The sequence below is a fragment of the Natator depressus genome, chromosome 4, assembly GCF_965152275.1.
Source record: "Natator depressus isolate rNatDep1 chromosome 4, rNatDep2.hap1, whole genome shotgun sequence".
NCBI classification, from domain to species: Eukaryota; Metazoa; Chordata; order Testudines; family Cheloniidae; genus Natator; species Natator depressus.
This window is the reverse complement of record NC_134237.1, coordinates 111,773,496-111,797,891: the sequence shown is the minus strand read 5'-3', so window position 1 is coordinate 111,797,891 and position 24,396 is coordinate 111,773,496. Positions and strand designations below refer to the sequence as shown.

Here is a 24,396-nt window from a genome sequence, read left to right as displayed (position 1 = left end):
AGGTTATTTGTTTCTTATGCTAAGAATCATATGGGTTACAGTGTATCTGCTCAGCCTATTTCCAGATTGTTTAACCAATGTATTCTTGAATATTACAAGTTAATGGCAGTCCCAGTGCCTACTACTGTGAGATTTCATTCCATGAGGGCAGTGGTAGCATCTTTAGCGTATCTTAAACATGTTCCTAATGGGAATTCTGTAAAGCTGCTGTTTGGAAGCTAGTCCGTACATTATGCTTTGTATCTGGTTTCAAGAGCAGATGCTAGATTTGGTAAAGTAGTGTTTTGATTGTTGTTTAATTAGAACTCTACCTCCTGAGTGTTTTCAGCAATACTAGTCAAACTACCCACAAGTGGTAATATGCAGGGCCACTTGAAGTGAAGGTTACCTGCTTGTAACTGGGGTTCATTGAGATGACTGCATATTCACACTTCCCACTGACCTTCCCCCTGCCCCTTTCTCAAACCCCTATCTTGGTTTCTCTTTTCCATTTCCAATAGTTGCTATTTACCTTGTCAACTGTTGGAAATGGGCCACATCCACCCTACATGAATTGGCCTCGTTAGCACTGACCTCCCAACTTGGTAACTCCCATCTTTTCATGTGCTGTGTATTTGTACCTGCCTACTGTATTTTCCACTCCGTGCATCTGATGAAGTGGGTTATAGCTCATGAAAGCTTATGCCCAAATAAATTTGTTAGTCTCTAATGTGCCACAAGGACTCCTTGTTGTTTTTGCTGATACAGACTAACACAGCTACCCCTCTGAAACTTCTCAAAGGAGGAGATCAGTTTGGTCTAGCATGATCTACTTTTTTTGTAAAACCATGTTGTATTTTATCCCAATTACGGTTCACTTCTATGTCCTTAACTACTTTCTCTGGCAAAATTTTGTTCCAAGACTTTGCATGCTATTGAGGTCAAACTAACAGACTTGTAGTTTCCTACATCAGTTTTTCCCCCTTTCTTAAAAATAGCAAATCTCCAGTCACAGGGAACAACCCCCGAGTTTATGGATTCATTAAAAATCCTTGCTATTAGGCTTGCAATTTCATGTACAAGTTCCCTTAATATTCTTGAATGGAGATTATCTGGGCCCCCAATTTGGTCCCATTCAACTATTTGAATTTGACTTCCAACTTGGATGTGGTCATTTCTACTTCGATATTCTCATTTCCATTAGCCACCCTGCCACTGCCCCTAACCTTCTCATTGCCTCAGTTTTTTAATAAGGGTAAAGTATTCATTTAGGTGTTGGACCATGCCTAGATTATTTTTTAATATCCACCTCATCCTCAGTGCTTAGTGCTCCCATTTCTTCTTTTCTTTTTTATATATGTGGTTATAGAGCCTTTTTACTATTATTTTTAATTTCCTTTGCAAAGCCCAGCTCTGCTTGGCTTTTGGCAGTTCTCATTTTTCCCCTATGCTTTCTCTCCTCCAAGAGGTATTTTTCCTTGCTGATCCATCCCATCTTCCATTCCATGCAGGCTTTCTGGTTTGCTTTAACCTGTTAGATACACTTGCTCATCCAGTTTGGTCTGCAACCCTTTCCTATGAAATTTCTACCCTTGCTTCGGATGCAGGCTTCAGATAGCTTCTGCATCTTGACTTAAAGAAATTCCAAGTCTCCTCCACATTCAGATCCTTGAGTTCTTCAGTCCAATCCATATTCCTAACTAATTCCCTTAATTTTTTAAAGTTTGCCCTTTTGAAATCAAGGACTGTAGTTGCAGATCTCCACAAGGAGAGTAAACAATGTGATGGCAGCAAATGTGTCATGTTAGTGCCATGTTTTGTTTTCTTTGTTTTCTCCTGGCTGGGCAAAGTACTCAAACTTTTTTGGGGATATTTTGGCACATTAATGTAACATTAATACGTGTATATTAAATATCCTAGCAGATGCACCATTTTCTTGCAACTACGTCATTGTTTTTTTAAATAATAGCGTTTTTTTTCCACTTCTAGTTTTATTATGTGAACGCTTGGAAACAAAAAAACATAAGGATGTTGTGTGCTACCAAAACGTCTTTCATGAGAAGCAAAAAGATTGTCTTAACAGTATGAAAATTTGAGAACACAGCTGATCTGGTTTGGATGACAGAGGGAAGCAAAACTGGATGAACAGAGCAGAGATAATATTAGCGTTTGTGCCTAAAGGGGCTTATTAGTATATATTAGGCCAAGATACTATTTTTATATTACCCGTGTGTGTGTGTGTGTGTGTGTGTGCACGCGCGTGCCACTACAGTCATGCTAAAATTTGACTCATCACTATGGGCTTGATGCATTTGGATTTTCCCTTACTGATGTAGCTGTATTTGTAAAAGGCAGGGGGAAATACATAATTCTTCCAGGTGACACTAAAAATATTAACTTCAGAATGAGTCCGGTACAATATAGCTAGGGAAAAAATGTCTGAGGATTCAAGAGTAATAGGGTTAAATTAGAGGAAAAAGTATAGGGGGAGGCTTTTCAGAGTTCTATAAATAACCTGGTAAATCTCTTATAGGAAAGGGCCTGTAGAAGAAAAGGAGTGTGATGCTAAATAAAATTAAAGACAATGTTTGTGCAAATGGGCATTACTTATAATACATATGTTAGATAATATCAAAGTGGGGAGAAGAATAAATCAGAGGAGGTTATTTGGTTTCTGAGATCATCTGCATATTTACGGCCCTGATCTTGCATTCTGTGGGTGGATCTGTGCACATAGTCCCATTGAACTCAAAGGAGCTCTGAATGGGCACAGAGGGTTCATAAAAATGTTTTCTGTTTAAATAATTACTGTAGTTAGAAAATTTTAATATATTCCCGTCTTGTCACTAAAGAAACTCTGCTCAAGCACTAAATCTGTGAAGAAGGAACTGAAAATATTTTTATAAAAGCATAGTGCTGAAAGACAAATTATATGTAATTTATTACTTATCATTCACTTCTTTACATGTTAGTAGTTTGCTTTTTTTACTAAAAGGCTAGAATGCTGAAAAATAGCGTCATTGTGTTGTGTGAAGTTTTCTGAATTGTAACCATTACCACAATCTCTTCATGAGTCCTGTAACACTCAAAAATGAGGAAAATCTTGATTTAGTGGTAGTTTATTTGACTTCGTTGCCTTGGCTTTATGCAAGTGTTATGCAATGTTTATAATACAATGTCGTTTCTTGTGACTTGCGCTCTGATTTTGTTTAGTACCACAAGGAGTCTTTTGTTTAAAAGAAAACCTTGTGCTTAATTTTCTGCTAGCTCTTTTCATGGAAAAGGAAGGTCATGGCTTAGAGCATTTGTATTGTCACTGCAAAGAACTGTACAAACTGTTCCATGGACCAGGATGTTTCTCTAATTCATTTAACTCTTACTACACAGCTTTAAAGCAACATTTTCTCTTTATTAGCAAAACCTTGTACATTATTTAAATTCTATCATAGAGTCTGAGGCAATGAGCTGAGAAAGACAGAAGCTAAATTAAAGAGGTTATATTAAATGTAATAATACAGAGAGAGAATATAATTAAGAAGAATATTGCAAAATTATGTAAATTTTTAAAGAAAGAAATTATCCAAAATTATTTTGATATATGTAAAGCATACTCTTTTATAGCCAGTACTTGGTGCATAGGCAACAAAAAAGTAAAACGGCACAATATTTGAAAAATGGTTTTAGTTTAATGTGATCACACATAGGTATATCAGTAGCAACTTCTTATGCGGATTAGTGCAATTCATCAATTACCCACACAGTTCTTCGTATAGTTATTTTTATATGTGGGCATGGTACAGTTCTTTGACATTTTACAATTTGTCCTTTGTTTACATGCAGCAAGGAGTTATGGGCGAAGACGAGGTAATTCATTTATGTTTGCTACAGTACAATTATTCTGATTGGACTGATATTGATCATTGTGATTGATTACTCCAGATTATTGATTTTAGATTTGTTTTGTCTGCATGTTTAATCAGTTTTTGCAAAAAAGTGGTCTGTTTTGGTCATTGATTTCTTTTGTTAGTGAGTTTGAATCACAGATCTTTTAATCAATTAAAACATATTGTAGCACTAATCATAATTTCACTAATGCTTAAAGTAAATATTCTCTGTGCTGTCTTTATTAAAAGTATACATAACTCTGATTTGTTTTTCCACAATTCTTCTTCCCTTAACACTTCATATAAGTGATGGTATACACAGCTCTGTTAAAAGAATTGTCACAGGCTTAGTAAAGAATTGTGGAAAAAATTCTGAGAAACCGCACACAGGGGACAAGTCAGCTGATGCAAATTGGCATAGCTCCCTGGATTTCAGAGGAGCTACTCTAATTTAACCACATGAGAATCTGGCCCTTTTTCTCTGTATAAGCTACATTGAGTGTAATATGTGAATCTCAAGATTTTTTTGATAGATCCAGATATTAACAGGATACAGATATTTTCATGTCTAAGTCACTGGTTCACATCGGTCCTAAGTCAGTACAGACCATTATCTGATAGCCGCTCCTTAGTCCCTCTTTAGAGAAATGAATTGATGATCCAGTCCCTACTGTTCAGGTATCCATATAATAAAATACCACCATGTTTCACAATTTCTGGAAGTTTCAGCACAGGCCAATTATTATTTAGTGGCATTAGGAATTGAATTACCTTTTTGCTGCTAGTGTAGCATTCAGTAGTCAAGTATTATTGCTAAAGCTGTGTAGAAAAGCTCGCAGTTCCACTAATTGTTTTTTGATTAGAGAACTAAAGTGTCCTTTGCTAACAGTACAGTACTTTTTTACAGTTGTGGCATTGCATTATTTGTTTTAATTCTATGTATTGTGATAATTCTTTAAAATTTCCAAAATAAATTTTAATATTGAATTTAGTGGAGTTGTTAAATGCATATTCTTGATATATATTTAATTACTGTTTGATAGCCGCACTATATACATGAATGAGAAAGGTATCTAAACCCCTGGTTTGTTAACAATTACAGCTGTATTTTGAGTTTTAGTTTTCATTGTAGATATAGGATATGAAAAAGCAGGGGTAAGGAATGGGAGGAAGCTTTTCATACTCTCCTGCATCAAAACTCAAGGGTGGGGGCAGAAGGCATAGGAAACTTAAGAGCGGAGCCTCCTGTGAATGTTCCTCTTAGGTCAGAGGGGCTTGGAGAAGGGGAGGAAGAGACAAGGAGTTCAGCCTCCAAATCTAGAATATCCCTTGACTCCACAGGGGAAAAAAATGTACCACTACATATGTGTCTTGCCTAAACTCAAACTCACTTTCCTCAGTGTCAGCTTGACTGTCTGAGAAGCCATGCTTGCCATTTACTGTCAACTCCACTTCTACTTCAAAGATGCCAGCCTTCAGTGCCCGCTAGTCAAATTTTCCCAGAAATGCCTTCTGTGCTTTCTCCTTCACCACTTTATTATGCATGGAAGGAGTTCCATGCAAATATCTTCAGTCATTATATTATCTTCCTTCAAATATCTCCTTAAAAATCACCTCTATGCAGTGCCAGCATAATGTTCGACAGTAGCTAAGCCAGCAGTGTGCTGTGACTGCTGCTAAATATATTTACCTTAATAGTCTGTGCTACCTTATGCTCCCCTTGTCTTTTTGTTGTATCTGCTGGTATCTCTTCTTATACTTAGATTTATAATCTGTTTGGGGGCAAGGATCATCTTTTTGTTATGTATGCATGCAGTGCCTTTCATAATATGGCTCTGATTCCTGATTGGGGCTTCTAATGGGGTTCCTCAGCCACCTCCCCCAAATCCAGATTCCCTATTATCCTCTGGCTCTTGAGTGATCCTCTGGAGAGGAATGGCTTCTATGTGGTTGCCTGGCCCCACCAGTCCCCAGTGGTCCCTGAATTCCTCCAAGAATTATGCTCAGGGTCCATTTTGGTCAATTTAATGGACATCGTATTTTAAAAATCATAAATTCCATGATTTCGGATATTTAAATCTGAAATGTCATGGTGTTGTAATTGTAGGCGTCCTGATACAAAAAGAGGTTGTGGGGGGGCCACACGGTTATTGTAGGGGGGTTGCGGTACTGCTACCCTTACTTTTGCGCTGCTTCTGGTGGCAGCACTGCCTTCAGAGCTGGGTGGCCAGAGAGCAGCGGCTGCTGGCCAGGAGCCCAGCTCTAAATGCAGAGCCACTGCCAGCAGCAGCAGCACAGAAGTACGGATGGCATAGTATGGTATTGCCACCCTTACTTCTGTGCTGCTGCTGGCGGGGTGGTGCCTTCAGAGCAGGGCCCCTGGCCAACAGCCGCCGCCCAGGTCTGAAGGCAGCACAGAAGTAAGGGTGGCAATACTGCAATCCCCTAAAATAACCTTGCAAACCCCCCCCAACCACCTTTTGGGTCAGGACCCCCAGTTTGAGAAACGGTGGTTTCCCCCATGAAATCTGTATAGTATAGGGTACAAGCACACAAAAGACTAGATTTCACAGTCCGAGATGTATTTTTCATGGCTGTGAATTTGGTAGGGCCCTAATTATGCTGAAAGGGCCTTTGCTAACAGCCAGACTTCTTAAGGTTGAAGGTTCCAAATTGCAGTATGGGCAGCAGCTTAGTTTCTACAGACTTCCATGTTCAGTATTGTGGTGTTCTCCAGCCTGTGGCTTTGGAGTGGGAAAATCTGGCAGAACTGGCTATTGCCCCTCCAAATCCATTGAGTATGGGATCCTTGTATATCTGTTGAACCTCTGCAAAGGGGCTTTTAAGATGAAGGAGGAACTTGCTTTCCATAAAGTTGTCACTTCCTTCTTCCAAAAAAATTATTTAAATAAATGATAATTATAAAAATGAAATGGAAAAAAAGAGTGATCAAGCAATACTTTTATGCAGGGCTTGACAAATCCACTCACCACTAGCAAAGTAGGAAACTTCTGAGAAACTTAGGACTTACCCTAAAGTTAAGCTTTCATTTTACAAAAAGGAAATTTCTGGCCTTTATCACTGCAAAGAAAACTTTCTGAATAGGAATCAAATATAAATCTCTATGCAGATAGTTCATGTTTTCAGGTTGTGTAAGAGAGAAATCCTGGCCTTAGTGCACTGTCTGAGAAGTTGAGCTGATGCTGAGGAGTTCTCTGAAACGTAATAGAAGGAATCATTCCTTGCTTCCTCCCTCTTCCTCTCCTTCCTCCTTATTCTTCCTGATCACTTTTGTAGCAGCATTCTTATTATATGGCTGCATTTCTAGCCTAATGGTGGAAGAGGCATCCATTCTGTTTGAGTATGCTCTATATGGGAAGGAGAGTGGAATTGCATTACCTTGAAATCCCTGCCTCCATTTGTCCTCATGAGGTGTTAACTCTGAAACCTCTCTCTCACCCCTCAAAATTGCTTTATCAGAAACTTTCAGAGGTTTCAGCTATTCCCAAACCCTGTCGTATACTTTGAGTACTCATAACAAGTAGGATAGATCTGATTAATGACTTCCTAGATAATCTGTCAAGAGTTGTTTTATACATGCTAATTACAAAATCATTCTGCTTTCTTAGAATTGAAACCTATGCCCAGATCACCAGCATCATTTTATTTTTTTCAAAAATGACATTTATATTTTTAAAATTTGTTACTGAGCATACATTTTTTTTCTTCTCCCTCAGCCTAATCAAACTATAAGCAATTGTAATATACAATGTATTCATTCACTGGGTAGACCCTATCACCACAACTTGAAGATGAGCCCAGTGATGCATGAGAACATAAGAATGGCCATACTGGGTCAGAACAATGGTCCATCTAGCCCATTATTCTGCCTGCTGACAGTGGCCAATGCCAGATGCTTCAAAGGGAATGAACAGAACAGAGTAATTATCAAGTGATTCATTCTCTATCGTCCAGTTCTAGCATCTGGCAGTCAGAGGCTTAGGGACACCCAGAGCATGGGGCTCATCCCTGACCATCTTGGCTAGTAACCATTGATTGGACCTATCCTCCATGAACTTATCTAATTCTGTTTTGAACCCAGTTATAGTTTTGGCCTTCGACTTCCCCTGGCAACGAGTTTCACGGGTTGACTTGTGCATTGTGTGAAGTTCTTCCTTTTGTGTGTTTAAACCTGCTGCCTATTAATTTAACTGGGTAACCCAGGGTTCTTCTGTTATATGAAGGGGTAAATAATATTTCTTTATTCATTTTCTCACACCATTCATAATTTTATAGACCTCTATCATATCTTCTCCCCTTAGTTGTCTCTCTTCCAAGTTGAACAGTCCCAGTTTTTTAATATCTCTTCATATGTAAGCTCTTCCATAGCCTTAATCATTTTTGGTTGTCCTTCTCTGTTCCTTTTTACATTTTTAATATATCTTTTTTTGAGATGGGGTGACCAGAACTGCTTGCAGTATTCAAGGTGTGGGCATGCCATGAATTTATATAGTGGCATTACAATATTTACTGTCGTCTTATCTATCCCTTTTCTAATGGTTCCTAAAGTTCTTTTAGCTTTTTTGACTGCCACAGCAAATTGAGCAGATATTTTCAAAGAACTATCAATGACTCCAAGATACCTTTCTTCTGTGGTAATAGCTAATTTAGACCCCATAATTTTGTATGTCTAGTTGGGATTGTTTTCCAATATATATCGTTGATAAAAGCAAAGTAATGAATTTCATCTGCCATTTCGTTGCCCAGTCACCCAGTTTTGTGAGATTCCTTTGTAATTCTTTGCAGTCCGCTTTGGACTTAACTATCTAAAATAATTTTGTATCGTCTGCAAACTTTGTCACCTCACTGTTTGCCCCCTTTTTCTAGGTCATTTTATGAGTATGTTGAATAGCACTGTTCCCAGTACAGATCCTTGGGGAACACCACTCTTTACCTCTGTTTTGAAAACTGACCATGTATTCCTGCCTTTTGTTTCCTATCTCTTAACAAGTTACTGATCCATGAGAGGACTTTCTCTCTTCTTCTGTGACTGCTTACTTTGCTTAAGAGCCTTTGGTGAGGGACCTTGTCAAAAGCTTTCTGAAAGTCCAAGTATGCTATATCCACTAGATCATCCCCATCCACATGTTTGTTGACCACCTTCAAATAATTCTAATAGATTGGTAAGGCATGATTTCTCTTCACAAAAGCTGTGTTGACTCTTCCCCCAACAAATCATGTTCATCTATGCGTCTGATAATTCTGTTCTTCGCTATAGTTTCAACCAGTTTGCCTGGTACTGAAGTTATGCTTACTGGCCTGTGGTTGCCAGGATCACCTTTTGAATCCTCTTTTAAAAATTGGTGTCACATTAGCTCTCCTCTTGTCATCTGGTACAGAAACTGATTTAAGCAATAGGTTACATACCACAGTTGTTAGTTCTGCAGTTTCATGTCTGAGTTCCTTCAGAACTGTTGGGCAAATACCATCTGGTTCTGGTGACTTATTACTGGTTAGTTTATCAATTTGTTCAAAAATGCCTCTCTTCACAGCTCAGTCTGGGATAGTTCTCGGATTTGTCATCTAAGAGAATTTTAGCTTGCATATTCTTTAAGTCTTAACATGGTCACTTAATAAAGAAGATACTTTATTTAAAAACAAACTAATGGTTTACTGTTGGTTTAGAGTAAAGAAACTAAAAAATGTAATGTAATATTAAATGTTCTATCTATAAGCATGGCATCTGGTGATTCTGAATTTCCTTTCTCATTTTGTTTTTTCTTTATACTAATTTTTTTTGCCTTCCACATTGTTTTTTCCCCTTTTCTTGGGTTACATGAAGATCATAACCAACTACAAAATTATTCTTTTAATATTCATTCTTCTTGTGTTTTAGGTCGTTCTTCCCTCTTCCCAATAGATGATGGTTTGCTGGACGATGGCCACAGTGATCAAGTTGGTGTCTTGAATTCACCTGCGTGCTATTCAGCTCATCAGAATGGAGAACGGATAGAACGTTTCTCTCGGAAAGTATTTGTTGGTGGCCTTCCGCCAGATATTGATGAAGGTGAGCTGGCTGAAACTGAATAGAATTTGGTCTGGGGCGGGAAGAAAGGCCGCTTATTCTCTTTAAAGCTAGATGAATGAATTGAAGTGACACACAGGACCAAATAGATCCTGGTGTAAGTAGGCACAATTCTAATTGACTTCAGTGGGAATTGCACTTCTTATGCTGAATTAGGTCCTGAATGTGACCTGCCTTTAAATGATATTTCTTTATGAAAATTATATACATTGTTTTCAGAGAATAAAAGCAATAATGCTAAGGTGTAAATCTTATGTACATGTTGAAGGCAGAGAACTTTTTTCTTGAGTCAACTTGTCACAGCTGCTGAGTGTTTCTATTGTTGTATCTTCACCTGAATTAATCAGAATGATAGTTCAGCATAGAACGTTACTCATAAGTGGCCTGTCAAGTTACTATCAGAATGAACTGTTGTACCTCAGACTCATGATATTGGTGGCAACCTTGTAATTTTTTTTACTTTGACTTCTTTAACTTCAATTCTTCCTCTCTGGCCCACCTCCCTACATGGCATACAAAGCAACATGCTATTAAAATAACCAAAGTGTGTCTTTCCTGATATCATGAAATGTAGTTTGAGTAGGTGCCATCCAGAAGTTTTGGTGTTGATATGATTGTTTCCGCTCATGCTTTTGGTCCTGTAGGTTGTGTAGTTCATGTTCCACATCAGGGGTTGGGTTTCTTGTTAGAGGGTAGGCTGTTCATTTGAATGATATATTCCAAATTAGGTAGGTCTCTTCTGCCCATCTCTAGTGGCTTTCCACTAGGTAAATAAGATAAATTAGGTAAATAACATATTCTTATAGTGAATGGGAAAGAACTCTGGTTTACAGGAGTCCATTTTTTTCAATTAAAAAAGGCTGTCAAGTCCAAAGTTTAAGAGCTATGGCTAAATGTATAATAGTATATACATTTGTTCGCACTCATTGTTCTACTAGAATACATCTAAATATTAATAATTGTACTTTACACTTTTATATAATACTTTTGAACCAAGCATCTTAAAAGATAGGAGTTATCCACTTGTATCTGTAGGGAAACTGAGGCACAGAAAAGCGAAGTGACTTTTCCAGTGCAGATAGCAAGTGATTTGACAGAACATGTTCTAATATGTTGAATATAAAATGAATTGTTTTCTGTTGTATTTGGAACAGCTTCACTAATGTACCTTAGTCCTGATCTGTGGTACTCCTACTATTCTACTACTGAGACTCTCCTGAGCAGATATGCACAATTTAGCTCTTATTGACTTTGTTTTGTAATGTAGACAAATGTCTATTGACTAGGTTAAAATTAAATCATAGATTGGATTACAAACAAAATGAGTTTGAAGGTGTCTGAGATGATGATTTGCTGAGGGAGGGGGAAATTTCTTCTGCATTGCCCCCTGTAATACTTTTGGACCATCCACCAGTACTGGTACAAAATTATTCATAAACCTTAACAGATTAAAACAATCGTTCACTCTTTCTCTTACTCACACTCTCACACACACAAATAAACAATTAACTAAAGCAAGATTCAGAACTTCTGTTGGGGTTATTCATTTGTCAAGCTTTGTGTACAATCCTAAATAAGGCCACACCGAAAGATCCTTTTCCTCTTCTTCCTGTTGATATGCTAACAAGGAGATTCAGAAACTGTAGGCCAAACAATCCCATTATGTGCCTATTAAAGACTGTCACCCTTATTTTTTTTACTGCCCTCTTGTGTAAGCCCTTCAAGGGCAATGGCAGATGGGAAGGCGTTACTGGGGTAGGAAGCCATACCAAAGTTCTGCAGTGTGTTGTAGAATGGCCTGCAGCACCTCACTCCTTGCCAATGTATTGATGGGGGGGGGGGGGGGAGGACAGGTCTGTCCACTGTTACGGAGGGACCACTTCTAAGTATGAAAAGGCAGTTTAGTCTCCATGCCCATTCTGCACTTAGCCTCTGCTGAGTCTGCTAATAAAAGTGCCAGTAGTTGTGGTGGTTTTTATGTGGACACCTACCCACTAGGATCTGGACTACAGGTCACTGAACACTAAACACCTTGGACCATGACCTCGAGTCAGAGAAAATTAAAATGACTGATCCCCTGTAGCCATCCATATTGCTCTAAAATATTCCTTTTATTAAATGATGCAAAGAAATTTGATTAAACTAAAATTAGGTCTAAACATGATTTGAGGCATGCTTTGTATATAATGTTTCCAATTTTAGGGACTTATCTTTATATTTTTGTCATGTTTATTTTATATATTATGTTTTGCAAGAAACTGTCAATTTATATGGAAGAAAGGAATAAAGCATCAGCTCTTCATTTGCTTGACAGTGTTTTTCACTGCTCTCTTGAACTGTCACCTGTTTTAATTGCAACTACTGTACCTGGTTTGTTTGGTTTTTTTAGATGAAATTACTGCTAGCTTCAGACGATTCGGGCCTCTGGTAGTAGACTGGCCTCACAAAGCAGAAAGCAAGTCCTACTTTCCACCTAAAGGTAATACAATGAGAAATTTTTCTCTTTTTGTTTTTTTTGTTCTGATTGTGTAAATCTTCTTAATCTTGGACACCTATCTAACCTCTTCATGCCTTTTTCTCTTCTGAAGGGTTTACTTTTGCAGCCTTTTAGGCTGTTTCTACACTGCTCTACAGGTTGGATCATGGAGGTGTAAATAGCAGTGCACACCGAAGTGCTGTGCTGTGCTGTATCTCCCGTTAGTGGACACCACAGGCACAAACTGTAAGGTTCCTTGCATTAACGTAGTCCTGTTTGAAGAGGACTATGTTAACATGAAGTAGGAATCTTTTAGTTTGTGCCCGCAGCATCCACATGGGGGACTTACAGCACAGCACTTTCATACAGACTGCTGTTCGCACACTCCTAGTCTGAACTGCAGGGCAATGTAGACAAGCCCTTAGATGCTTAACAGTTAATGCTGCTGTATAAGTAGGGGTGCAGACACAGCTCCTTTTCATACCAAAACTAGAAACTGAGGGTGTTGCCTCTCTGCTGGTTCCTGTTCTTTATCAGTTCAGTGCAGGACTTCTGAAGTAACTTTCATATCTGGCTCTTCCAAATAGCAGCTCAGTGCACTGCAGCCATGTTGCAGGGCATGGCCTGTAGGGTTTAACTTTGCATGTAACAAATTTGTTATCCCTGGTCTACACTTACCTTTCTTAAGTTGATATAGGTACAGCAGATGGGGGGCGGAGTGAAGAATTCATACCATTGAGCACTGTAGCTATCCCAGCCTAATCCCTGGTATAGACACAGCTAGGTCAACAGAAGAATGCTTCTGTCAAGCTAGCTACCACTCTTCAGGGAGGTGGATTAACTACAGTGACAGAAAAAACTGCTTCCATCGCTGTGGGAAGTACTACACAGTGGTGCTACAGCAACATAGCTATAGCGCCTGTAGTGTAGATATGGCCTTAGTGTATTTTCTTAGTTTCTCAACTTGAAATTTTCAAGTGGGTATATGTTTAAAATTAATGCCTGTGTGTGCATTTTGTATTTTATTGGCAAACTAGAGTCAAACCTTTCAAAATTAAGAGAGAGAAAACTTCATGGCAAACCAGACAATGCACAGTCAAAAGACTGCTTTAGTGCAAGTCAGAGCATTATAAATCTGAAGGGCCAAGGAAAAAATACTTAACTCTCACTTCTAAATCTATTCAGATTTTAGAACAGAGATTTTAAGTATATTTATAGGCTGATAACAGGTATTTCAAAGTGCATGCTTTTACTATCTGTATGTGATCCCATTGAATAAGCTAAACACAGACAAGCTTCTTTCAGCTCTGTTACAAGCATCCTAATTAAGCAATGCCGCCTCATTTGTTTTAGAGCTAATACAATGATATTTGTATTCATTATCACTACCAAATATCCAAATTCTGGTTTGGATGATACTCAGTAACATGGCCAGGATTATGGGTGTAATGATACGAATTTATTTGAGGGCTGATTTAGTGTACAATATATAGAGTCTACATTTTGCAGCATGGCTCTTTGAGTTCATCAGCACCCACACAGTGAATTCTACAGCTAACTGGACATTTTGCATTAGCTTGAAGTGGTGGATGGGGAATCCAGAATATAAGGTTTTGTGTGTCTGTCTGTCTGTCTGTAGATGCACACAATATAAAAATCTGATCCAACTAAGAAAACCATGCAAAGATTCCAGCTTGCACAGAATGCAGTTACCCATCTCCTTCATGGGAGAGGCATTAGTTAGCACATCACTTTCTTGTACTCTGATTCCTACACTGGCTCCCAGCCTGCCTCTGCTGGCACAAAGAAATAAAGGAAGGAATTTATCCCAAGAAGAACCTCCTCCACCAAGGAAGGGAGAAGAGTAGAAACCTCCTGAAATCCACTAGGAATCTGGACTTTACTTGGGAAGCACTCAAATACTGTAGGGATTTTTTTTCCCCCCATATAATATTCAGGGTAAACAGATCTTGGCCTCGGGTTTTTTTTCTGTCTTTGTATACAAAGCCACTATCATATCAGGTACCAGCTACATTGAAAACTGTATCTCCATTCACAATCCACCAAGTCAGCTGTGGCTCTTTGGGGCAATGCCCATGAGAAGGCATATAAGAGCTGGAGATGTAAAACATTCTTAACTGAAGGGAATTAACTCTAGAATGAGCTTCCAGAGGAGGTTGGCCTAACTCGGAGTCTAAACACCTTTAAGTCATATATGTGTTCAGTGAAGTTTTTTCACCATAACTGGAATATTTGCAACTACCACACACGCACAAAAATCACTACCCCAACCAGGGCTTCCTATATTCAGAGAAGATAGAAGAGGAGGAAATTGCATGAAGTCCATTAGGACCTCTGTATATTTACCTAATTAACTTGGGAATCACTTGGATACGATCATAGTAGGTACTCAAACTCTAGATAGGGAAATGGTACATATTATATTATTCATTTGATATTCAGTAACACATGTCTGACTGTTTTTCCACCTATTAAGGTTTCTGTGTAACTTTCTGTTTACTGCAGTACTCAGTATTGTGTTGCCACAGAATTCAGGGAACCTTACGGCAGAATTTAGTATTGATGTGCCTTCTGGGTTCTGGAAGCAATTTGCAACGTGTTAATGCTCCAGCACACTTAAAATGTAGTCTTGTCTTGTCGATGTAGACAGGACCAAACCACATTACCAATCATTCTACAGCCCTGTAAGGTTCAGTGCTGTACACAGTTTGGTAAAATAGTTCAGTCCTGACTAGAAATGCATGTTTTAATTATGTTTGGGCACTATTGTTATAACTGGTTCCTTCAACATGGCAGATTTTATAGAATAGATAGGCCCTTTGGCTGCTGAGTGGTGTAATTTCAGTAGAGATATTTCTTAAGTACGATAAGTGTACTTATTCACCCCTGTCAGTTTTCTCACCCACGGGTGCTTGCTAAGTTATCTAAACCATTAAATATAAGCTAAATACTATATCGGAGAACCACAGAATTACAAACACTTCAGGAATGGAGGTTGTTCGTAACTCTGAAATGTTCATAACTGCTAGCAAGGGATGTGAAGGGTAACAAGAAGGGTTTTTCTACAGGTATATTAGCAACAAGAAGAAGGTCAGGGAAAGTGTGGGACCCTTACTGAATGGGAGAGGCAACCTAGTGACAGATGATGTAGAAAAAGCTGAAGTACTCAATGTGTTTTTTGCCTCGGTCTTCACAGACAAAGTCAGCTCCCAGACTGCCGCACTGGGCAGCACAGTATGGGGAGGAGGTGAGCAGTCCTCAGTGGTGAAAACAGGTTAAGGACTATTTAGAAAAGCTGGACATGCACAAGTCCATGGGGCCGGATGCAATGCATCCGAGGGAGTTGGCTGATGTGATTGCAGAGCCATTGGCCATTACCTCTGAAAACTTGTGGCGAATGGGGGAGGTCCTGGACGATTGGAACAAGGCAAATATAGTGCCCATCTTTAAAAAAGGGAAGAAGGAGAATCCAGGGAACTACAGACCAGTCAGCCTCACCTCAAGCCGTGGGGAGAGGAAGGTGATCAGGAACAGTCAACACGGATTCACCAAGGGCAAGTCATGTCTGATCAACCAGATTGCCTCCTTTGAGATAACTGGCTCTGTGGATGTGGGGAAAGCAGTGGACATTATGTACCTTGACTTTAACTTGCTGGCAGGAATACTGTGGGAGACCGTATCAAAAGCTTTGCTACAGTAGTATGGATTTGGATTAATGGACTACGAGGTGGATAGAAAGCTGGCTAGATCATCGGGCTCAACAGGTAGTGATCAAAGACCCGATGTCTAGTTGGCAGCCGATATCAAGCGGACTGTCCCAGGGGTCAGTCCTGGGGCCAGTTTTGTTCAACATCTTCATTAATGATCTGGATGATGTGATGGATTGCATCATCAGCAAGTTCGTGGATGACACTAAACTGCGGGGAGAGGTAGATATGCTGGAGGGTAGAGATAGGGTTCAGAATGACCTAGACAAATTGGAGGGTTGGGCCAAAACAAATCTGAGGTTCAACAAGGACAAGTGCAGAGTCCTGCACTTAGGACGGAAGAATCCAATGCACCGCTACAGATTAGGGACCGAATGGCTCGGCAGCAGTTCTGCAGAAAAGGACCTAGGGGTTACAGTGGACGAGAAGCTGGATATGAGTCAATAGTGTGCCCTTGTTGCCAAGAAGGCTTACGGCATATTGGGCTGCATTAGTAGGAGCGTTGTCAGCAGATCGAGGGAAGAGATTATTCCTCTCTATTTGGTGCTGGTGAGGCCACATGTGGAGTATTGTGCCCAGTTTTGGGCCCCCCCTGCACTACAGAAAGGATGTGGACAAATAGGAGAGAGTCCAGCAGAGGGCAACGAAAATGATTAGGGGGCTGAGGCACATGACTTATGAGGAGGGGCTGAGGGAACTGGGCTTATTTAGTCTGCAGAAGAGAGGAGTGAGGGGGGGATTTGATAGCAGCCTTCAACTACCTGAAGGGGAGTTCCAAAGAGGATGGAGCTAGGCTGTTCTCAGTTGTGGCAGATGACAGAATAGGGAGCAATGGTCTTAAGTTGCAGTTGGGGAGGTCTAGGTTGGATATTAGGAAAAACTATTTCACTAGGAGGGTGGTGAAACACTGAAATGGGTAACTAAAGAGGTGGTGGAGGTTTTTAAGGCCCGGCTTGACAAAGCCCTGGCTGGGATGATTTAGTTGGGGTTGGTCCTGCTTTGAGGACTAGATGACCTCCTGAGGTCTCTTCCAACCCTAATCTTCTATGAGTCTATGAACAAAACGTCATGGTGGTTGTTTCAAAAGTTTACAACTGAACATTGATTTAATACTGCTTTGAAACTTTACCATGCAAAAGAAAAATGCTGCTTTTAACCATCTTAATTGTAATGAAACAAGGACAGAAACAGTTCCCTTACCTTGTCAAATCTTTTTTTAACTTCCCCTGTATTTTTTTAGTAGTTTGTTTGTTTAACACAGTACTGTACTTGGTGGGGTTTTTTTTGTTTGTTTGTTTGTTTTTGGCTGGGTTTTTGGAGGGGGTGTTGGGTCTCTGCTGCTGCCTGATTGTATATTTCCAGTTCCAAATGAGGTGTGTGCTTAAGAACATAAGAATGGCCATACTGGGTCAGACCAAAGATCCATCCAGCCCAGTATCCTGTCTACCGACAGTGGCCAGTGCCAGGTGCCCCAGAGGGTGTGAACCTAACAGGTAATGATCTCTCTCCTGCCATCCATCTCCACCCTCTGACAAACAGAGGCTAGGGACACCATTCCTTACCCATTCTGGCTAATAGCCGTTAATGGACTTAACCTCCATGAATTTTAAACCCTGTTATAGTCCTAGCCTTCACAACCTCCTCAGGCAAGGAGTTCCACAGGTTGACTGTGCTCTGAGTGAAGAAGAACTTCCTTATATTTGTTTTAAACCTGCTACCCATTAATTTCATTGACCAATGAGATCGTAACTCTAGTGTTTGTAATGCTGAGGTTCTACTGTCTGATCTAGTGGTGGTTTTAGCTGGGGTCCGTGGTTGCAGTTGCACTCACAGAAATCACGATGGAGGGGTGGTTGGGCAAATTTGAGGGAATGGCATTGTGACCTAGTGAATGGGGTTACACTACCACTTAGATTTGTCCCAGGTGCCCCTTTATCATGACAGAGGGGCAGCCAGGCCAAACCTGAGTGGCACTGCAGTCCCTTGTGCCAGGCCACAATGCCACTCACTCAGATTTGGCCCAGGCATCCATCCATGATGGTGGAGGGGCAGCTGGGCCAAACCTGAGTGGTATTGTGACCGCACGCTCTAAGTCACAATGCCCAGAGCAGGGAGCTGGGCCCAGCCCCACAGGACAGGAGGGTTGCTGCACTGCAAGTGTGGGATGGGCTTGCTGTCTAGCCCCACACCCTAGGGCCTTCCCTTCACACCGGGCCAGGATTAGAGTTGCAGTGTGATGGGGCAGAGGGTACCTGCAGCTGGTTTCTATGGTTTTATTTGCCTATAAATTATTACTAGGTAAATGATGAATGTTGCTGTTAAAGCTTTATCTGACCCAAGCTTTATAAACAACATAGTTCTTCAAAGGGAAATATTATCTGTGGATCCACCCTTCAGAGTTTAGGGGAATCCTTGGAGCAACTTCAGTTTGGTTAGCTTTACTTGGAGACAAAACTGTAGTCCTAGCATTCATTAGCTTTCTGTCTATGTCAACTCTAAATTTCAAATAACCTTTGATAGGATTAATTTAATTACGTATTATTGTTTATTCACTCTTATTAGAGAGTGGTGATGGATATTTTAAGCTGTTTGAACCTGGGCCGATTAAGTTAGTAGTCTCTGTGGTGGTGAAGTCCAGCTTGTCAGCATTGGAGTCCTATTTAATTTTCCAAGCTACGTTTCCTTCCAAGCTCTCTGTTTAAAGAAAGCCTTATGGGAGGCCAAGTTCTGTAGCAAAGATTTCCTTGCTTGAAGAGAGTACACAAAAGCCCTCATCCTTCAAAGTGCTGAGTGCCTCCTGAGAGATGCTGAGCACCCTTTACTCCCAGTTACATCAATAAGAGATGATGTCAGTCAGCATTTAATAGTAGGCATTCAGCACCTCAGATGATTAGGCCCAAATCTCAGCACGTCTTGGAGTAACTAGGCTTCTTTGAAGTAGAGAGATGTCTCCTATTAAAATAAGGGTTCAAAGTCCATAAGTGATCTATTAACTGCTGTATAGTGGGAATTTGCTTTCCTGCTATCCTATATTTATTCACCAAGAGCTCCTATTGTGCTTTAGTTGGCAGATATCCTTATTTATGAAACAGTACCCAAGTTCAAGTCACACAGGCTGACATGAAGATTCTGGTTCCATTGTCATTCAAATGAAGTTCAGAAATTCCTTGCACAATCCATGTCAATCCATATGAGGCATCTCCATATAGGCAGGGTTGTGTGTCACTGAGTGTTCTATCTTGTTTACAGTTTGATGCCAAACAGGAAAAAAAAATCAAGTGTGTTGTATAGGAGAGAGTATATCAAGCCCTCTTTAAACTATCATCACCATTCATCTCAGTGGTGTATGGCAACCTAGTTACCAAAAATCTTCACTGCTCAAAAGGAATCCATTAAACAGAGGAATATAAAATGTTCTTTGTTTCCAGTTGGAGGGAACAGAAGCCCCAAATGCATCTAGACTTTTGTTACATTTGTAACTCTTATCTAATACCTATATTATTATATCAGCTTGAATTTCTTGAATACAAACAGGAATATTTTGGGGGGTTAGGTCAAAAGTTGTGCAAGTATTTATAGCCAACCTAAGGTCAGGAAGAAAAGATTAAATTTGTATGGAAAGAACTACAGGGCCTATTTAAAGGAACCAACACTTCAAATCTTCTTTATCTCCCAAATATCCAGTTATTCCCAACTTAAATTTTTGATAGGCTAAATTTACCTCTGAACATAAGAACATAAGAAAGGCCATACTGGATCAGACCAAAGGTCCATCTAGCCCAGTATTCTGTCTTTCGACAGTGGCCAGTGCTGGGTGCCCCAGAGGGAATAAACAGAACAGGTAATCATCAAGTAATCCATCCTCTGTTGTCCATTTCCAGCTTCTGGCAAACAAAGGCCAGGGACACCATTCCTGCCCATCTTGACTAATAGCCATTGATGGACCTATCCTCCATTTAACTAGTTTATCTAGTTTTTTTTTGGAGCCCTGTTATAGTCTTAAACCAGGGTCCTGGTGACAAGAAATGTGCCAGGATGGGAAATATGCCTCTTCTGATTTGGGGGAGAAGGTTAGATCATAGGAAGCCACCACAGACCCAAAAATAGGAAAGCAAGCACGACACCAATATGGCTGCATTAGAAGCTCATGAATGTCCTGAAATTAAAAAAATAAAAATAAAAAAATAAATCCAACTGAAAGTGGAAACATGGACAAATTGCTAAGGATGAGTACAAAAGAATAATGAAAGCATATTGAGACAAAATGAAAAAGGCTAAGGCACAAAATGCGTAATACCTACAAGGGACAAATAAGAAGAGGCTCTATAAATACATTAGGAGAAAGATGAAGTATAAGTCCTCTACTTAACAGGGGAGGAGAGCTAATAATAGATTACATCAGGAAGGCTGAAGTGTATAATGCCTATTTTGCTTCAGACTTCACTGACAAGGTTCACTGTGACCAGAACCAGATATATTAACAAAAAGAGGGAAGGGACACGAGCCAGAAGAGGGAAAGAACAGTGTAAAGAATAGTTAGGTAAGTTAAATGTATTCAGTTCAGCAGGACCTGATGAAATTCACCCTAGGGCACTTAAGAAATTAGCTGAAGCAATTGTGAAACCGTTAACAATTATCTTTGAGAACTCATGGAGGCTGGGTGATGTCACAGAGGCCTGGAAAAGCGTAAACATAGTACCTATCTTTAAAGGGGGGACAAAGAGGACCCAGGGAATTATAGACCAGTGAGCCTAATTTTGATACCTGCAAAGATAATGGAACAAATTTATTAAACAATCAGTTTATTATCACTTGGAGAATAATAGAGTGATAAGTAATAGCCAATATGGATTTGTCAAGAACCAGATCATGCCAGACCAACCTAATTTCTTTCTTTGACATGGTTACTGTGGTAGTGTATGGCAAATTGGAGGATTGGTCTGTAATCAACAAGATGAAATTCAGTAAAGACCAGTGCAAAGTACTATATTTATGAAGGAATAATCAAATGTAGAACTACAAAATAGGGAATAACTGGCTAGGGAGTAGTAGCGCAGAAAAGAATCTGGGGGTTATAATGGATCACAAATGGAATATGAGCCAACAATGTGATGCAGTTTGCAAAAAAGTAAATATCGTTCAGGAGTGTCACATGTAAGACACAGGCGATAATTGTCCTGTTCTACTTGGCACTGGTGAGGCCTCAGTTGGACTACTGTATCCAGTTTTGGGTGCCACACTGTAAGAAAAATGGGGACAAAATTGGATAGTCCAGGGAAGAGCTACAAAAATGATAAAAGACTTAAAATACTTGACATATGAGGAAAGGTTAAAAAAAATTGAATATGTTTAATCTTGAAAAAAGAAGACTGAGTGGGACACCAGAAAATAGTCTTCAAATATGCTAAGGGGTGTTATAAAGAGGAAGGTGATCAGTTGTTCTTCATATACACTGAAGGTAGGAAAAGAAATAATTGGCTTAATCGGCAACAAGGGAGATTTAGGTTAGATATTCAGAAAGACACATTCTAACTATAAAAGTTATTCTGTAATAGGCTTCCAAGGAAGGTTTTGGAATCCCGGTCACTGGAGGTTTTTAAGAATAGGATAAACAAACACCTGATAAGGATGGTCTAGAGATATACATGGTCCTGTCTCAGTGCAGGAAGGTGGGGGAAGGACTAGATAACCATTTGAGGACCCTTCCAGCCCTACATTTCTATGATTCTGTCAGAGGGTAGTGCAGACCTGTCATAGGTGCAGTTGCTGACAGCATATTTTATCCATCAGCAGCAGTGCTTGAACTCTCCTTCTCTGTTGTAGGATGAAGTATTACAGAAAAGTAGCACCTACAAAGAAGATTTTACATTCACCTGAGTCCCCTCAATCAGCCCTGAGCACCCAGTTCTCCCCCAAATATTCAGACTTTGTGTGCGTGCGTGCGCGTTCGTGTCCCTAAAGCACCAAGCTTCTCACCCACCCAGTCAAGCAGGATTATGTGCACCTGTTCCCCAAGCAGGCAGGCAAGGAAGTTTGTGTGAACCTAGCCTGTCATACAATCCAGTTTCTATGTGCTCAGGCGAACAGTCAACCGTTTGTGTGCACAGCACATAAATTGTCAATTATTACATGATTACTAATAATCTTAAATCCTGTCACTTTTATAAAAAGAAAATCTTTTCAGGTTGCACCTGATTTACACAGGATCCACTTCTCTATCAAGTTTTGTGTAAAAAGAAAAAATCTTTTTAAAGAAGTATCGCTCAACAGGGAATAGGAGAACTGAGAAGGAAATATTTCAGCCAGAGCCCATTTTCAAAGAAATCCTGTTTAAAAATTTACAGAGTGAAAGTAACTAAAACTGCATAGAAAATGTGTGGCATAAAAACGAACTAAATTTTTCACACTGAATTGTTAACGCATTTCAGAGAAAAACACTCTACTTTAGAGAAAAACTAGACATTTTTGTGTTTCTAAATATATTTTAGAACAAAACTCTAACTGTGGAGTTGCTCTAGTTTAAAAAAAAAAAAAAAAAAAAAAGTAGTTATTAAACCAGAACCATTAAAATGCTTTTCTAGTGGCTCCCCCCCCCCCCCCCCCGCCATAGCATTAATTATGCATTTAAATTCCTATTTGTATAGTGTTTGGGAGGCTTGGTAGGTCATGTATGCAACAGAGTACTTTGCTCTGATCTCTTGAATTGAGATTAGCCTTTTTGTGCCAAATCAGATTTTCATCATATAATGTCTACTGCTAGCAGTGAAATGTGTTTTTGGGTCTGAAGTAAAATGTTGTCTTAAACTTCGTAGTGTGTGATTGATAGTCTCTTTTAGAAGAACACTAAGGATTGAGCTATTGATGAAGAATTTTGTTACAAAGAGATTTCAGGTTGGTATTAAAGTAATTGGCCATGGAGGTTATTTACATAGATGAAGATGCTGTCTGACTTATAAACAGAAAATTAGTTCGACATTGAACCTTGCTTTGCAAATAAATACGTTCACATGGAGAAGAAACTTTTTGTGAAGAATGTAGGAGAAAAGATTGCACGCTTTCAGCTAATTTTTTGTTGTTGTTGCTTCAGGATATGCGTTCCTCCTTTTCCAAGAGGAGAGCTCTGTTCAGGCACTGATTGATGCCTGTATTGAAGAAGATGGAAAGCTCTATCTGTGTGTTTCCAGTCCTACTATCAAGGACAAGCCAGTAAGTAAATAGTAGATGTCCTCCAGGCTATAGCTGCAATCTGTCTAAAGCTGCTCCTGAGATGATGATGATGATGGTGAAAATAATGAAAAGCAAACTACCGTTGTCAGAGTTCAACATCTGGGACAACTGAATGACTTAAAAAACCGCAGTATCTTGAATTAATAGGATTAAAACAGAGCAACTAGAAATGTTCAGTTAATGAGACTGTGACTAGCTGACAGTTTATGTAGACTGATGAACATGCTAAGACTGTAATGTGATGAGACTTAAAGTAGCATGCAATTTTCTTTTTTTATTAAATAGGTTCAGATTCGTCCCTGGAACTTAAGTGATAGTGACTTTGTGATGGATGGTTCACAGCCACTTGATCCTCGAAAAACAATTTTCGTTGGAGGTGTCCCTAGGCCATTAAGAGCTGGTAAGTATAAAACTGGTATTGTAATGTGGCAATTTTTAAACTATTGTCTGTAATAAATTGAAAGCTACATATTGTGTAAGATTGATACACAAGAATATTTGGATGGTAGACTGTGAAATATCTCCCTGTATTTACACACACTCTCCTGTAAATTCTCCAGGTGGGCTTTGGCCACAAAGCACTACTCATCATTTATATCTACTTAAAATCAGAACTCATCAAGAACTTCATGATTGTATCCAAGTTAAAGCTATAGGCAATTCCTTGATATTACTTGGCAAAGTTTTAATATAAAATGTATCACTCAAAGGTTGGTTTTGTTTATATATATAAAAAAAAGTGTAGGTTGGAGGGTCCATGCCCCCATTACTGCACTTGAACTTGCTCAGAATTTTACTACTGCTGTTCCAGTCTTACTAGTAGTCTGTCAGAGCGTCCCATGGCATCCATCCAGTCAGCGGTTTGTATGAAATGGATTCATAGTGCAATGTGCTAGAAATCCCAGCACCTACTAGAGGGACTGCAGGAGTGCCACTTATGATACCAGAACTTGTAATGTAGCATAACGCCATCACAGAAAGAACAGTAGTCAGAAGGAAGATACACGACCTCCACTA

The 24,396-nt window shown here is 39.6% G+C and overlaps 1 protein-coding gene across 5 annotated transcripts in view; it reads left to right on the top strand.

Annotated features, from left to right (window-relative positions):
- Positions 1-24,396, top strand: part of CPEB2 (cytoplasmic polyadenylation element binding protein 2) — an 82,042-nt gene that overhangs the window by 39,400 nt on the left and 18,246 nt on the right. For 3 of the 5 annotated variants that reach the window (XM_074951668.1, XM_074951664.1, XM_074951663.1), the window contains exons 5-9: positions 3,820-3,843; positions 9,760-9,930; positions 12,338-12,427; positions 23,240-23,358; positions 23,665-23,779. In XM_074951668.1, coding sequence (XP_074807769.1) covers positions 3,820-3,843; positions 9,760-9,930; positions 12,338-12,427; positions 23,240-23,358; positions 23,665-23,779 — 519 coding nt within the window. The remainder of the gene's footprint in view (positions 1-3,819; positions 3,844-9,759; positions 9,931-12,337; positions 12,428-23,239; positions 23,359-23,664; positions 23,780-24,396) is intronic. The other 2 variants (XM_074951667.1, XM_074951665.1) reach the window with 1 other exon arrangement.